The sequence below is a fragment of the Carassius gibelio genome, chromosome B17 (genome assembly GCF_023724105.1).
Source record: "Carassius gibelio isolate Cgi1373 ecotype wild population from Czech Republic chromosome B17, carGib1.2-hapl.c, whole genome shotgun sequence".
In the NCBI taxonomy this organism is placed as follows: Eukaryota; Metazoa; Chordata; class Actinopteri; order Cypriniformes; family Cyprinidae; genus Carassius; species Carassius gibelio.
In genome coordinates, this window is record NC_068412.1 from 14,226,313 (window position 1) to 14,244,045 (window position 17,733).

At 34.3% G+C, this 17,733-nt stretch overlaps 1 protein-coding gene and 1 long non-coding RNA gene across 3 annotated transcripts in view; one reads left to right on the top strand and one right to left on the bottom strand.

Moving 5' to 3' along the window:
* LOC127975831 (SH3 domain-containing YSC84-like protein 1) overlaps positions 1-17,733 on the top strand; it is a 30,211-nt gene that overhangs the window by 7,466 nt on the left and 5,012 nt on the right. For both annotated transcript variants that reach the window (XR_008157629.1, XM_052579829.1), the window contains exons 2-6: positions 5,901-5,976; positions 7,177-7,290; positions 8,662-8,708; positions 15,104-15,176; positions 15,343-15,399. Coding sequence is in view for 1 of the 2 variants with exons in the window: in XM_052579829.1 (XP_052435789.1) it covers positions 5,952-5,976; positions 7,177-7,290; positions 8,662-8,708; positions 15,104-15,176; positions 15,343-15,399 (316 nt within the window). In the remaining variant the exon portion in view is untranslated. The remainder of the gene's footprint in view (positions 1-5,900; positions 5,977-7,176; positions 7,291-8,661; positions 8,709-15,103; positions 15,177-15,342; positions 15,400-17,733) is intronic.
* Positions 1,746-4,282, bottom strand: LOC127975832 (uncharacterized). The gene is made up of 3 exons (XR_008157630.1): positions 4,038-4,282; positions 3,258-3,357; positions 1,746-2,526 (listed from the first exon to the last, which is right to left on the bottom strand). It is a non-coding gene; the product is annotated as an uncharacterized LOC127975832 (long non-coding RNA).

The following is a 17,733-nucleotide window of genomic DNA, read 5'->3' on the forward strand; positions in this document are numbered from 1 at the left end:
TTTTTTGTGAAATACAGGGAGTTACAAGATTAATTATTCTGCATTACAATATGGTTCCATGGGCTTTATTGTTACAAGCACTTGACGGATAACTGAGAATGTAGCAGGAATGATCAACGTGGATCTTGTACTGCACTAAAACCAAGAGCACGCACATTACTGATGTCCAGCACATAAGGAGCAAGATACGGGGGTGAGGAGGACATTTTTACACTGATTTCGGCTAATTAGTTATATATAATGCTAATATATATATATATATATATAAATTTATATTCTTAGCACTGCATGAATTTGTCCTTGTGTAATAGTGAAGTATCACAATGTGTATACATTGTCCTTGATTACTGCTTTACAGTGGGGAATAGATAATGGCAAGTTGTTGCAGGTTCATCCATTATATTTCTTGCCATTTACTTCAAAAATCAAAGAAATAATCTATTATTTTCATTATTAAATCATTTCTTTCTAATTTTTCCATGTTTCATCAGATGGCCTCACAATGTCCTGTCAAAAGGTATAATAGCCATGATGAATAGAATAGAAAACAGAGGACTGTGAAAACTGTCAGATATAAATGTGACTCAGCTCAGTTTGTTGTTCATGATGAGGAGAATACATATATGTAGGTTTTACTGCCCTGCTACCCCCAGGGGCCCAGTAGCACCCCCCGGAAGAGCCCAAAACTGTACATTTCAAATGGCTGTAAATCAGAGTCCAATTAACATATCAAAGAGAAAATGGGCAGGATTATTACTTATGCTATGCTGATAAAATAATGTTGAGCTCAGTTTTCAGAAATAAGTGGAAAGCTGGCATAAAAGCATTTTAAATATTGCTCACTGTAAAATACCACATTTCAGCCTGCCTCTCAAATATATCACAGATGTTTGCACAATAAACATATTTAGATATCCAGTTTACCTTAAAATAAATAATTTATTTAGTTTCGTTAATAAAAAGTTTTAAACTACATTACCCACAAGCCTCCGTCGTTCTATCTATAGAAAGGCAACACTAGGGGGCTGTTTTTGTAGTTCATTGAAGTTATGCTTAGGGTTAGGATTAGGATCTCGCTAAAGATGTCATTTTTGTCAAGATAGCAACACTTCATTGTTGACTTAATATATTACTAATGTGATGATAGGAGCAAAACATACTTTTTCACATGATGCGCTGTTTAATATGGGTTAAAAGATAGTCCAACCACAGACTGTCCTGAAAAGTCATAGCCAATGACATCAAAGCTGAGCAGCAGCGTCACACTTCCTTATCCATGTATGACAGATGTCTTTCGTTTTTCGGCTGAAGGGATAGATTCGGTTAACAATAGATTAAGCTTGCTACTTATTAGATTCTGTTTTATTAACGTCTTCACCTTCCTCCGTTGTTCAGCTTGACAAAAATTGGGCAATATTGATGTGCACATGCCCAGCAGTCGCAGTTGTATCCAACAGATAGATTCCTCTCATTAAATATAAGACACATTTTTAAGATTTGTATATATTTTTTTTGACCAAAGACAAATATATTTACTAATCAAATGACGTGCTTCTAAAATTTACATTGTATATTACATTGTGTTTTAAAGTTAAAATTGTTCACATTTGTGTTTCTGTGATTTACCATTCTCTACCATTTGAACTCTAGGAATAAAAACTGAAATTATAAATGAATGAATGAATGAATGAACAAATAAATACATAAAGCATAATAAACATGCATATTTTTGTAAGGATCTTCCATTATTTATTGATATGTCAAACTCATTTAAAGACAACATGCCCAAATTACTACACTGCATCCTCTGTCACCAAGCTCGTTTTTGCCACCATAAAAAATAAAAAGGCAGTTATGTTGTAAACATTAACTATTTTCAGTATGCAAATGAAAATGCTTTTATTAAAAAACAAAACAGTAAATACAGTATGTCTTTCAGAGAACACTGGAAAAAGATCAATTTTATTAAAAAAATTAAATTGACCAAAATGTTATACAACACAATGTAAATGTTTCAAACTCACAAAAAAAACACCATGAAGACATGCATGTCAAGTGTGCAATATCATCTATAAAACTCAATCAGCACAGCATCAAATAAACACTGATTGTCTGAACAATGAAAGACAGAGAAAGTGTTCAGGAAAACAAACACCTGCTAGCTTTGACATAACATCATGAATTCACTTCATGACTGGAGCTAGGGGATGACGGTGTATGAATATCTCCTTTACTAAAACTCTTAATTAAAGTCTAAAAAGTTCACTGTATGAAGCTTGAAAAAGAGAACAAAATGCTTTATCAATACGAAACATACTATTTTTAACTATTGTTTTCATCACTGGTTCTGTAATGTATTCATTATGAGCTTATAATTAAAACAAAGTTACATCTTCTGCAAAAATCAAACCACTGCAAAGTCTAATCACTGATCCAGGGACCATATCTGTGTGTGCGGGGGATAAAGAGTTAACGAGGTGAGTCCTTGTGCATGATGGAGAACTGCAGCGTTATCCTCAAACAATCCTGTAAAACAGAAATATTACATTACATTCAACTTATACATTACACTGTGTTTTGTTTAGACCATAAAAGCAGCCTCTGTAAAGATGCTGTAAAATTAAATGTTAAATGAATCCATTATTGAAAGCAAGTAATTAATAACAAGCCATAGTCATATGAATTATTTTGATAGTGTCAGATGAGACCGTCCTGGGGCTTGTACAATATCATACAAGTGTTAAACTGGATTATTAAGACTGTGATGTGTTTAGTACAGTATGTGAAATATTGATAATTAGATATTAAAAATCTCTGTAAACACATAAGTGTCCCATAAGGCAGTGGCTCCCAATCCTGGTCCTGGAGAACCCCAACACTGCACATTTGAGATGTCTCCCTGATCAAACACACCTGATTCAACTCATCAGCTCATCAGTGAAGACTCCAAGACCTCAAAAGTGTGTTTGTCAGATAAGAGAGACGCCAAAACCGTGCAGTGCTGGGGTTCTCCAGGATCAGGATTGGGAAACACAGTCATCAGGTCATGAAAAGTTCGACACACACTCGTGGTCATCATGCTCACTCGAACACTAGGCCAAATACAGGAAAGACTTCAAATAAGTAATCAAGTGGTCAAGTGAAAAGATGGCAAGTGTGGGTATTTGGACAGTGCAACAGTTTAAGAAACAACAAATGCTGTACAAATTATAACAGCAGGAATTTTTGATAAAAGAGACAAACTATCACAGACTTACTGCTGCAAATATCTGCCTCCGCAGCTTTCTGTCTTCTCCATTTCTGAAGTAATCCCTCTCCAGAAACACCACTGGGCTGACTGCCTTTACGTCTTTTCAGCTAAAAATAAAAATAATAAAAAAGGGGAGAGAAAATAAAATTGAATTATATACATATATATATATATATATATATATACATATATATATACTGATATGAATGAACTGCAAGATGGAAAAATACATGTTTTATTATTTATTTTTAATTTGATTTTTTTTTTTTTTTGGATTCACATTAAAAGGTATTAAAAGCATGGTACAGAACACATGATTACTGTGATATCTGTCATATAAAAGCACATAAAAACACTAACATTACAGTGATACAAACATAGCTGGTTTGGTGATTATTGTATTGTTGTATTGATTATTAATATATCATAGTAAAACTACAGTTACAGTTACTAATGTCCCATTTACTGTGTTTTAACTTCACATTTCATTTATTACTATTGTGTCGTGATTACCATGATTTTACTACAAATACAACTTACATCATTGATCCTGAAATTAATAATAATATAAAACGGATCGAAGGTCTATGGCACGTCACGTGACAGATAGAGTTTAATCAGACTAATTAGCAGCTGTGTTCATTTATTTAAACGGAATGAAACTCAAAGACAGCCGCGGATGACCGATATAATACAGCGATTAAACATATGGCACTAATCTGATTAATAAAGAAGACAGAATACATTTGATAAAAGGCATTAAAAGAGCGTATATACGACTACTCACCCAAACTGTGGAACTGATAGCAAGTATCGCGCGATGTGTGCTGAATGAGACTTCTTGAACGTGATTTCATAGCGATAAACATCTCATGTCCTCGTGTCGAATTCTGACGCCAAAAGTTTCCCACTGAAAGCAATGAAGGTCGTAATGCTTCGATAGTCGACGCCGAGAGGCACATTTGGCGTCATAAAAGTGACGCTAGGGGCGCTTGACCATGCTTCGGTTTTTGACGCCTTTGGAGTGAGAATGGGTTGGTTTTGCAGTGATGCCATGGAGGGTTCCCCAAATAATTTTTCTTAAAATAATAATTTTTTTGTTTGAAGATTCTGAAAAACATTTAAATAAAACCAAAAAAAAAAAACTTTTTTTCAATATAAAGAGCCATTTGTGGAATGGAACACTTAACAGAACACTTCATCTTGGATCCATAGATTCCAATAAAGGACTTTTTAAAAAGTGTTTTATAAAGGTTTAGTGACCCTTGTGTAAAAGTACTGTAATTAAGTAACATTTCTCAAGTAACCTTGAGTGATTCATTTAAAGCTGTACATAATAATAAAAATAAAAAATAAACTATTTCAAGGATGCCAAATAGTAACTGCTCTTATCAGTTGGTTAATTTACCTACTCTGTAGCCAAAGTCATTACTTATCATTACTTTCAAAAGTCAAAGTCTCCTCAAAAATGTCTTGAAAAGGCTTAACTGGACAGAATGGCCTAATTGGTGGCAGTTCTGGTATTACTGTATTAAAGCAGGTGCTAAGGGGAGAATAGTCCTGTTGATGTGACTGGTTTCGAAAGAATTCTACAACTGGAAAGTCTGCATGTGCCTTAAAGTGACGCTTTGAAAACACCTCCCTGCGTAAACCACAGAAACAGTGCACCTGCCAAAAGCAACTCTCATTTGTAGCAGAAGGGTGCTGGATCACCCCAATATATCCAGTGATTCATCCTTAAAAAATCAGTTTGCAGAATGTGATGCATTTATGACACAAAATGAGGGTGTGGTGCTATTTAAAAGGAATGCTTTTGTAGTATAGATTGATGAAGTGACATGGCACGTAGTTTTTAAATCATTTATATAAAAATACTTTAAAAATGTCACGTGACTTTAATATTACATGGGCATGTTTATAAGTTTCATGCTTGTGATTTTATTTTTTTGTATTTTAAGTCAAATAGCTCTTGAAAATAGCTGATATCAATGTTTGAGTAATTGTTAATTAATTATATTTGCCAAATAATAGCTACACCATATGGCATATGGCAATCTTAGACACTGTTATTTGTCTATAGGATGTTCACTTTATATACAGTATGCTATTCAACCAGCATCAGTGCCATGGCTTGTAGAATGGCTCAAATAAATTGAGAAAGAACAGGAATAGAGGCAATCTGACTCAGACTGTATCTCGTGGGGGACACAATTTTTAACCCAAAGTCATCAGCATGAATGCTAAGAACCTAATCACTGACTGTATCGCTAATATAATTAGTGCAATTATCAATGAGATTAGAAAAATAACCATTTGGTTATGCTGACATTTGATACTGAATTGTTAACAGTTTGTCATATTCAAATGGAGAGACTTTATAATAGAGGAACAGGTCATTGTTGTGTCGTGTTTAACAACAAGTGGTTAAATATAGCCTATAGCCTTTAAATCATTTTGACATCTGAATCATGTTTCAGGTTCATTGTAGCATAGATGCCGCAAGAGAAATGTTTTCGCATTGTAGAATTTAAAGCATTCAGGAAGATGCAAACTTGTCAAATTTGTCGTAATAGTCATTTGATGGTTCAGATTATTGGAATGTGACGCAGGGCCAGATGAGTTTATATTGCTTCTGATGTTTCTTTTACAGTGAATAACCCTATTCCTGCTAACCTAAGATCTGAGAGCACTGAAGGATCCAATGGGACCTGGCAAACTTATTCCAGGTAACTGTGGTCTCTGCTCTCGTAAAAGAAAGCAATGCAAAAACATTTGTCTTTTAGAATGAATTCAATTAAGTCAAAATGATGATTCTCTTGAATCTCTGTAAAAGTCAGACGGAATCGTGTGATATTTGTACCTTATTTGTTCTTGGAAAACCATGCCTAAAAACACTGTAAGATTCATGAAAATGTCAGTTTTGTTTCAGTTGATTTATGATGAATGGCAAATTTTCTTTTTAGGTAAATTCAGTGTGTAAGTTATTAAATGAATTATTGCAAATCATCAAAATGATTAGATTAATTACTCCTTCTGACCCATTTTTTTCATTAAGTCTTAATTTGATTATTTGTAGTTAATGTAATGTCTTAATCTTTTGGCAGCCCTAACTACATTGAATACTTTTCTTGGTACAATAGGAGTGATGTTTTTTTCTTATTTACACAATACAGTTGACCCACAAAGTATTTGAACACTTACAGTAAGTAACACTTAGAAATATCAATGCATTAAATACGAAAACATCAAACCAAGTGGCATCATCACACAAATGATTCAAGACCACGAACCTAACAGAGCCATTTATACCAAAGCTTAACCAGTCAGCTCCCCCAAAATTGATCACATTAACTATGGACATGCTCTTCATTTTGAATAAGTATTTAATTTAACAATTGAAACATAATTTTGTGAAATCTTTTAAAAGAGTTTGGTGTCAAAAAAGAAATGCCACTTTGATACATTGATATCTCTATGCATACATTTTTTATTTGTGTGTCAGAAAATGTTGGGGCCACAGTTTCTCATGCTTTTTCACACCGTAGACTAATCCTGATGCAGTAAGAGTGCCCATGCCAGACACGTAACTGCTTTTAACTGCTCAAAGTTAGCATTTCTGTTGACTGATGTCATCTGTGTACATGACTAGCAGTCTTTCTTCATGTCCATTGCCAAGTATCTGTTCATGCATGTCTTCAGAAAGTGACATGAATGCAACTCACTCAGATCTGTGCAACCTCTGCAAAAACACAATGCACCAATCAACTCTGCCTATACCGTGCCTGTTTCATCTTGCATTTGCAGATTAATTGAGTTTTTATCATATTTCAGCCCTTCTATTTAGATGCAGAACAGCTGTGCCTGCACAAGTTCAATTCTAATATCTCATGTTCATTTACTCTATCTTTTCCTCCACTTGACACCAGCCCATGTGATTGCCAAGCCTCATGGACTGGCCGTCCTGTCACTCTTCAATGCAGGTTTCATGATTACTGTGAGGGATGGCAGTGGGATAGTGATCGCAAGGCACACTGATGGAAGTAAGTGCATTTTCAGTGTGCATGTTTATTTGCTTGGTAAGGTCAGAAAATGATATACGAGTTGATTTATATTCTTATGTCTTATGTTTAAAAGTTAAATCGTATTTTTTCTTCCTGTCTAAACCAAAACTATTACTACAAAATAGACCAATTTGAGTAATAAGGGAGGTTTCATGGGTTTGGAGTAATTGATGTCTGGCAGCTGCCTTAGCAACATTCTAAACTGAATAAACAAAACACTCCTTAAGGTCATTTAGAGCTTCATTGACTATGAATGTTAGTGTTTTGTTAGTGTACATTAAGCAGAGCTAATACAAGTTTGGAGGTGGCCTTTAATTTTTTGTGTTGTGTGATCTTTATTTTGATATGGGATTAATATCTGTATTTAATTGATAGTAACATATACTTTGATTTAAACTTCTGTAATACTTATAATAATGGACAATTGGGCTTATGTTTTAGGTGTGCTATATGTATTTTAATCTCAAAAAGAAGTCTTATATTGCAAATTACATTAAAGGAACAGTTCACCCAAAATGAAATGTTATGTTTATCTGCTTACCCCTGGAGCATCCGAGATGTAGGTGACTTTGTTTCTTCAGTAGAACACAAACCAAGATCTCAAACCGTTGCAGTATATTAGTCTTATAACGTAAGTGGATGGGAATCACGGCTAAATAACACAATAAAACAAAAAAAATACATACACAAACAAAACCAAATTAAACCCTGCAGCTCGTGATGATACACTGATGTGTAAAGACCCAAAACGATCGGTCTGTGCAAGAAACTGAACAGTATTTATATAGTTTTTTTTACGCAATTCACGCAATGTCTGAACTATTAGAACTCTCCTGAGCACGTTTAAGAAGCAGACACGTGAGGCGCCGCCTTCTTGCTTTATGGCGGATCGCAGAATTGTAAGTGCATTACCGACACCTATCTCTTAAATGGACCATTGACATTATATCTACAATCTCAATTAGGGGTTTCAATTATTTTATTTTTTAAGCTTTTTTGTATGTTTTAGCTGTGATTCCCATACACGTATAAGACTGATAGACTGCAATGTTTCAGTTTAAAATCTTTTACTGAAGAAACTACTTCACCTTCATCTTGGATGCCCTTGGGTAAGCAGATAAAACTCACATTTTCATTTTTGAGTGAACTATCTCTTTAACAGGTTGCTATCAGTCTGTTTCTGCTTATTTAAAAATATAAACAAATTCTAGAGTAGGGCATCCCAAATTAAAGTTTTATTTTTTATTTTTTTATAAATGCATAGTGTGACGTTTGTGTATTTTTTCCTTTTAATGTTAAATTATGTATTTGTTGATGTATTCTGTGCTGAAAGATGGTCTGCTCCCTCAGCCATTGACATTGCTGGACTCGGTGGAGGATTTAAACTTGGTCTGGAGGTAATATGTTTTTCTGTATATAAACTCTAAAAAATAAAGGTGCTTCACGATGCCATATAAGAACCTTTTGGTCTAAATGTTTCCATAAAGAACCTTTAACATCTGAAGAACCTTTCTGTTTCACAAAAGATTATAAAAAGGTAAGAAAGAGATGGTTCTTTAAAGAACATTTGACTGTATGGTTCCTTTTTGGACCAAAATGTTTCTGGTATGGCATCGTTGTGAAGAACCTTTTGAAGCACCTTTATTTTTAGGAGTGTACCATGTACATATTGGGTTAATTACTTTTTGTTAAAATTCCTCTTGGCTTCTTATTTGATAGTGCTATGATAGTTCTCTCTTTTTTTCTTTTTTTTAATAATCATTTTATGGCTTCTAAAATTAAGTGTTGACAGGTTTTATAGGTATTTTTTTAACCATTCCAGTCTCACATAGTTTGTGCTGAATCAGTGTTCAAGAACAATTACGCAACATGTTTATTCATGTATCAGATTAACATTTTGGACTACACTATGCTGTATGCCTAATGTTTAGGCTCTGTATGCAGACATATAGGTGGTTCATCAGGATATAATTAGTAAATTAATTCACATGCAGTGTAATGCAAAAAATATGTTTTCTTTCAGTCGAGATTGTCTGAGTCATGCATAGACAAGAACATCAAGACACTGAAATATTTGCCCTGTCTGACTTGGCTGTCTTGTTTTGTATTTCTTTTTCATTCCATCATCTCCCAAATAAAACATGTATGTTATTAGAGCTGTCAATCAATTAGCTTTTTCAAATATAAATAATCTCATAGTTTTAACTATGAAGAAAGACAATATTCTTAAATAAATAAAAACAAGAATAAATCATTGTGCAATTTAACTCTAAAACTATAAGAACATAATTAACTTTCCCCACACTTTATGGACGTCATCTTGTAAAAAGATTTTGGGGTCTTTCTCCATTATTTATTAATAAACAGGTGCTCCCTTTAATAATTATACATTTTCTTTTTTTGATTTTAAGTAAAGTCACATTAATAGTAAGTTTCCTATGAATCTTACATGGTGTTCTGTTAAAGCATGTAAATAATGAACCACTCATTCTGACCGTTTTCCAAAATCAGAGGCCAGCCTTTTGTCTGGATCTATTTATTTTTCACTGCATAGAGTGGATCCTCCTGTCTCTGGCACAGGAATTCACTCTGCTTGTGTCCAGCGAGTCATTTGTCAGCATCAGGCAGAAGTTGCACTTTGGTTTCTGACCTTGGATTGCAGCTTGGATGAGTCATTTGTGAACCGAGCGCCGGTGCATCTTGACAGTCTTGATTAATTTCTCGAGTAGCCTTCAGGCGCAGTGGTTAGCTCTGCGGTCTGTGTCTCTCAGTTAGTACCAGCACACCTGATAAGTTGAGAGGGAGTGCAGGAAATATCGATTTTTATCTTTAGGCATTAAAACTAGAGCATGTCTGAAATGGGTCCAAATCTTACGACACCATCCAGCATTTAAAAAGCATTAAAACTATTGCTGAGAGTATAGTGCTTCTTTTTAATGTTTTGATGGCGACAGATGCACAGTAGTTGGCCGGGTGCGTGTCAGAGTGATTTATAGCGAGATCTCATGTTCTGGTGCTCAAAAAACTGATATAATTTAGTAAATATAGAAAATTATGAAAAGAGTGATGCCGGTTGTAACACTAGAATAGGCAGATCGGAGTATCTTGTGAAACGTGTGTTTAGTGTTTTAGGTCTGGGATGTTTGAAGGTACTGTATACCATGCTGCGGTGGAAATGTCCACCAGTAGAGATTCAGCTATATCATTTATACTGCAGCATACTTTCTTTGGCACTTTTTTATAAATCCGACAAAGCAGAAAACAAAGTTGATTATATTTATTAATTAGTTGGTTTAGTTTTTATTTATACTCAGGTGAAGGAACAGGGTAAACTAGAGGATAAAGTTTGTGACAAACTTTGATGTTGGCTTGACAAAACCAAAATGGGCAGCTTGAGGCAAAAGAGCTAGATCACATTTCTGTGGCCCTGCAACAACAACAAAAAATAAAAAAAGTAATAGTTTTTCTAATATTTTATAGACCTTTATTATTTTGAGATTGCTGTTTAATTAAAGCTTTAGAAGGAATAGAAGTCAGAAATTTTAGTCTAAAATTATCACTTTCTTTAAAAGGACAGCTTCTCGTCATATTTTAAGAAATATTATTTCTAATATTTAAACATTAGATTAAATATTAAAGGAAGTAAATATTTAATTTAGTTTAATTTAATAAAAATAATATTTATACAGATATTAAATAAATATTTGAATATATATTTATTAACTATAAACTATAAAATAATTAAATGTAATATTTTATATAATTTAAGGCTACCTGTGAAAATTATTTAAATATAGTACAAAATTAATTCAATGTAATCTAATGGGGAAAAAAATATATAACACTATACATAAGCAAGGACGTATGTTTTCTTTTTTCATCTCCAGGCATGAGATTTTGTTATCATCCTGACTCAGAGGAGATCACTGTGGCTGTTGCGCCTCTTGGCAGTTAAGCAAGTTCATTTACATTCATTTATTTGGCAGACTCTTTTATCCAAATCGACTTACAGCTTAGGAACAGAACAAGCAATTTTACAGTTGCACTGTGCAAGTGTAGTACACCATTCTTTTGCCAGGGGGCAGAAGAGAGGAAATAATATACACTAATGGTTTGGACTTGGGTGATTTGAGCAAATGTCCCGCTGTTAAGTATCAGTGTCAGAATTTGAAATGACAGTTTTATTAGTGTTTTATTTTTTTATCTAGATGCATCTGCGTCACCTGGCTGACTTTTGATTAAAATCAAAGGTTATGGCTTCAGGGCGAAACATTTGATTTATATTCGGCAATTCGTATTATGATTATTTTTTTTTTTATAAATGTTACTGCAAGCGCTGCCAGGCCCATGTGGACCGGAATGAGAAGAGGTTTTTGGAGTCCTTGAGCTCTTGTGAGTTTCATTATGTTACACTGGTTTGTAAATCAACTGTTGAGGTCCATTTGTTTGGAGAAAGTTTTTTAAGGTGTTTACATAGGTGATGGAGAGCTTTGACAGTTTTTATCTGAGGGTATAAATTAGCTGTCTAATGTTTTTGAACTGCAGTTTTGGTGCATTTATGGAAGGCAATGAGGGAAAACCCTTTCCTCTTGCTGAATGTTAAATGTAAAATCAACAGAATATGAAAGCCATCTGTATTTTGATCACATTCACAAGGGACTCATTTTCTCCCATGGCATGTTTATACAAAAAAATTATACAGTTGTGAGCTGCCAGCTTCAGCTTTTACCTACAACACAGTCATTCATAATTTGACAAGCATGAGCCTGTGCAGAAAATACAGTGAGAATTATAGATAATGACAGGTGTCCATACTGTACATTAGGAGCCATTCAGAAGTGCTAGTGTAAATGACAGCTGCGTTGTTCTGAGGTGAATCAGTGATTTTACTCTTTATTGATGGATCCTGCTGTGTTTGTGCTTGTGTGGAAAGTCCTTTTTTATTCTCACTGCTTTAATTGTTGTTTATGGATCTTGCTGGAATAGAGCTGCAAGCGATATTGTGCCGAATGGTTGCCTGCTGCACTACATTAGCTTTGAAAACTAGGACTTAAGATTCCACTTAATGTGGATGTGCTTGATTTGTTGGCTTGGATTAGATCGGGTCTGGATTTGGTTTGGCAGCAATGACTGCAGGGTGTATGTGCTCTTTTGAAACAAGTTATTTTTGGATTAGAACCAACCTACCACCTACTTGGATATTTTTATATAAATGTCACATCTCATGATTTTAATAAAAATCAGTGGTTACATAAAAATCAAGGTCTCTTTTAAGAATACAGTTATTACTCATTAAGTGGACAATGGATCTTGGACATTTTATAAACATTTTATAGGGGTAATATTATATGATATTTTTTAAATAAAAAAGAATAAGGTGTAAATTACCATAACTTTCACAACTGAAATTTGGAAAGCATAGTTTATTGAAACTAAGCTAGCTAGCTATACCATTTAAAAATTACATTAATATTTTATTATACTATTTCAGTCCACATTTACACACAGTCTGTGCCTTTTTTGACTGTATTTAGCAGCTACTACTCTGCACATCCTTTAAGAGACATTTCTGTTAGAAAAGAAAGTCTGTGTTTGTTAAAGTCAGGGTCATTTGAGCCTGACCTTCATAGTTTGTGAGGGATGTTGAAAATGGAAATGGTATTAAAACACTAAATTATGACGGGTCAGTATTTATCTATTTATTTTTTGATTAAATACTTTTATTTGGCAAATATGCATTAAATAGAACAAAAGTTGGAATAAAGTCATTTACTGTATATTGGACTTCATTTACTGTATTATCGCACAAAAAATGTCTGCTAGAAATCTGAAAATACAGCTTTGCCATCATAAGAATAAATTATATTTTAAACTACATCATAATATTATTTTAAATTGTAATAATTCAATGATGATATTACATTTTTTACTGTGTTTTTTATTAAATAAATCAATTTGTAATTTGCTTTGGATAAGAGTCTGCTAAATGATTAAATGTAAATGTAAATAATTTAAGCCTTAGAGACTTTTTTTATTTATTATTCCCAATCCAAACAAATACCAGTTATTAATAACTGAAAATATTAATATTTGCAATAGATTTCACTATGAGCTTTGACTGTTTTGTTTATTCCTTCCATATACAAGTCTGACTAAGCATCTTTGACAGGAATTTGGAGGCAGATGTGGTATTTCGCAGTACAGCAGCTGTCTACTGGTACTGCAAATCTCGTGACCTTTATGCTGTAGTGTCTCTCGTCGGTTCTTAACTCACCGAATGCAAAGAAACAAACTGAAAGTAAGCACATTGCAGTGTTCGAGGTTAAAGAGTTAAAATGCTGCATCAAAGCCCTCACTGATGTTTCCATTGTGTTACAGTTTCAGTATCTTATGTGTGCTTTACTTTTGATTAGGTTTTATGGCCAAGACATTCATGGAGATGTGAAACCCCCACCTGAAGCATATGTTTTGTACACCATTTTTCAGGATTACCCTTAGAAATACACCATCGACTGGCAGAACAAACAAATGCAAGCCTCCAAGAAGGTCACTGTTTGTGTACTATTGCCCCACGTTGGACAAACATGAATGGAACCAAGCAACTTTTACCCAGAATTTTGTAGCAGTATACAATTAGGTCCCATTAACTTACAAAGAGCAATACATATGATGCAAAACATCTTAGTTCTTTAAGATACAAATAAAGTGAAACTGTGAGAGGACAGTTTAGGCAGTTTCCCAACATTATCGAATGTAGAGAGATTTTTTTTCTTCAAGAATCATATTGCATGGCAATGTAGCAAGGGATTAAATTTAATGAAAACATTTCCAAATGGCATACTGCTTAAATAGGTACTTTTACACTGCTCTTTTGCATCACCAGATTAGCAACAAAATAAATATTCCTGACCCATCCAGATCCACTCTTTTGCTCGGTTTAGAAATGCTCATGTGATTTGTCATTGCATGCTAAAACATCACATTAATTTGACTGACAACATCATTAATTATTTCAAGATTCCTTAAAATTAAAATAACAAAATTACTTTAATCGCTATACTTGATGGGATTTGAAGTCATGCTATTTTCCAATTACTCCGGTCTTTTTTTGTTCTCTCAGGCAAAATAACAAACCTTTTGACTCATTTGAGTCAAAAATATTGTTTATTTGAGTCTGTGATACAAAGAGTGCGCAGAGAGACCCTTCTAGAGACAAACATGATAGTACATATTTTCTTCAAAAGTTTGAAGTAGTTTGGAATGAAGAAATGAATAAATTACATGAAGCACGAGAGGTAAAATCTTTCAGCACATTAAAAGCTAATTGTGAGTTTTATTTGATGGCTACTATAAATCAGACTACTATAAAACACAGTAGATGACAGTAATATAGGCTTTCCACTTGGCAGCTCATAGTTTGTGTGGTATGTTTTGGTCATTGGGTTTATGTGGAAAAATAAAGATTGGTCCCATGAAATCAGGTCAACACAACTCAAGGGATTCCCTATCATAATAACGAGTAAAATGAAAAGTTACTGTGCAAATCATGTTTTGAGACCTCAAAGTTATGTATCTGTATGCCACTATTAGCAATGCATATTTAGTTGCTTATTTACTTAATACAAATTAATATTTTATTGTTAAACTGAGCTTACATAAAAAAAAGTTGAATTGCTCTTTCAATGACTTAAACTAATTGATTTTATGGCATCAGTGCCAGTCTCTGTTTATGAAGTTCACTGAGTGAAAGACAAGCCTGTTGATGTATATTCGGGGGTCTTTGTTTTCACAGATGAGTTCAGCACCAGCTAGACCACGGCCTCCCACACGGAGAGCTGCTTCCTCCTACATACCCAAGACACAGGGTAAGCCCCCGAGTGACCTCTCAAATCCTCACACCTTTCATCTTTCAGAGTACTAATGACTGACTGAACTGGTGCTGTTCTAATGTTGAAGGGAAGTTTCTATATCTTTGCTTCTGACATTGTGACTTATTTATGCTTGTGTTGATAAAAAGTAATATTTTTGCAGCTTCTGCAGCTGTGAAACCAGCTCTGTATCCAAACTTGGACAACCGGGATACCGAAGGTGAGAGTTAAATTAAATTAAATTAAATTAAATTAAATTAAATTACAAATTACAAATTACAAATTAATTAAATTTTAACTCAAATTTAAATTAAAATTAAATTATATTTATTTTTGAGTAATATGTCTAAGTCCCAAAAGAAAACAGCATTCAAAAATTTCTGTCAAGAAATTATGCAGTATTATTAAAGACACTTTGCACCTGCGCCTATGGTAATAACATAACAGAAGAGGAATTTACTGTATATTTTGTATCTCACCCTGCGTGTTCAAGCATATTATCAAGCAGAATATCCGAACAAAAGGGATTATTCCTTCTGTTTATGATGAGGTTAATCAGACACTTTTTAAAACAACAAGAAATACCTTTGAGAAATAAAGATTACAATGTGGTCATGCATTTCAGTTGACACTGATAAATTATAAAGTGGATTAAAACCGCAAGATTAGGAACGGCTAATTAAATTGCAGAAATGCACAAGAAGAAACACCCAGTGCTGTGTGAGATCCTTTCATTAATCAGCTCAGCCTTTGGAGGATGATTTGTGTTGTCATCAATTCAGCTCCACTAACGGTCTCATTTATTTTCATTAGGTTCCTAAAGGCCCATGTTTAAAGTTGAATTATAGGGATTAGATAAAAACACGCTATGGAGTGGCTTTGCCTGCCCTGTTTCGAGAAAAGTCACTCTGTCTGGCTGGGAAGAATTCGAAAAGGAGCCATGAACTGGAGACTGGCCGTTTTCCCATCTTCCTATACCCCGGAAGGTCCTCGATGCTCTTTGCCATGTCACAAGTCTGCTACGCAGCAAACACATTCTTTCCCACAGCGAGATGACATTATCATCCGTGAGGGTAGAGGCCACTTGCTATTAAATGATGTGTTTGTTTTTGAATTAATTCTGAACTGGTGGATTTTGTCACATATAAAACAAAGCATCAAAACATTTGGCAACCTCCCTGTCCTTTAAATAGGAAAAACTTGGAGGAGGTGAAGTCTTGGATCACCCCAAGTCCTTAAGGCTATTTTATGGCTAATTGTACACTTTATTCCCCACTAAACAGCATAAGGGTATTTGTGCCCATCTTTAGTGCAAATGACAGCGATGATTGATCATGAAAACATTATAATAATAACATTACACAGTGACTTCATGTTCAGGGCAGCCAACTTTTATCATAGTGGATTATAGTGGGTTCTGCTTATACAGGATAACTGAAAGGAATTAAATGCGGAAGTCTTAAAAGAACAGCTAGATGCAATGCACCAGTAACTTGTCTCTGAATAGTTAATTAATAGAACCTTGAATATTCAGCTTTATTCACTGCATTCAGTCCATTTGACTAGCAAGCTGGAGGAAAACACTGAATGTCACTTGCATGTGTTTGTGATGGTGTCAGGGGTCTTCTTGGATTCTTCGTGGTTAGAAAGAAACCCCAGAAGAAAAACATGAGTTGCAGAACGTTGCAGGTTGTGTTTGCTTCTGGTGTCTCTGGCTTGCGCAACTGCCGTTGATTCAGTGTGAGCGAATGACGCTATGAGAGAGGGCGATCAAGCGTGCTAAGGCTAACATAAACTAAAGACACGTTCTGCGATCGTAGATAAATGATGTGGGGTTTGTTGTTCTAGGTAAAGGCGTTCTTGAATGCATTGATGCCAAGTCAAACATTTCGCCTTAGCCACTAAAAAAGTTGGCTGTACATTTGCCTTTTTTTAATTACATAAATGATTGATACTTAATTCACTTATACATTTATTTGAACAGTAAAACCTTGTCAAACTGTATACAACACAACTAACTAAATTTAGATTGAAAACTAAATTAACATGTGTATTTTAATATCATCTCCTCTTCTCTTGCTTAAACGGCAGCCTGAAGCATGTGTTATTAGGATGATTAGCTGATATCCCTCATTTCCCGTGTTTACTCTTTAATTAATTTAGGTGCTATTATGGTGCATTTGTTTGTTATTTTTATCTCTGTTGATTCTGATGTATAAATGAAGTTAATTGATTCAAATGTGCACGTGCCTCAGCATGAATCAGACAGTTAGAGACTGCCGTAGATAAGGTTTCATTGTTCGCGTCTCCTTCAGGTGGGAATAGGTTTCCAATTCCACTGTGTGATGCTTAATTACCGGATTTTGTCAAATTACATGTTAATATTCTACTAGTTGATAACAGTCATTCAAAAACAACAAGTGCCTGGCAACCTAAATGATGTGTCAAGCTTTGACTGTCAACTGCATAAGACACCAAACCCTCAGCCAACAGCAATTTTTTGGCCAGAGGAGAATCATATGTAAGAGAGCCAAGTGCATTGTACAGGGACTAG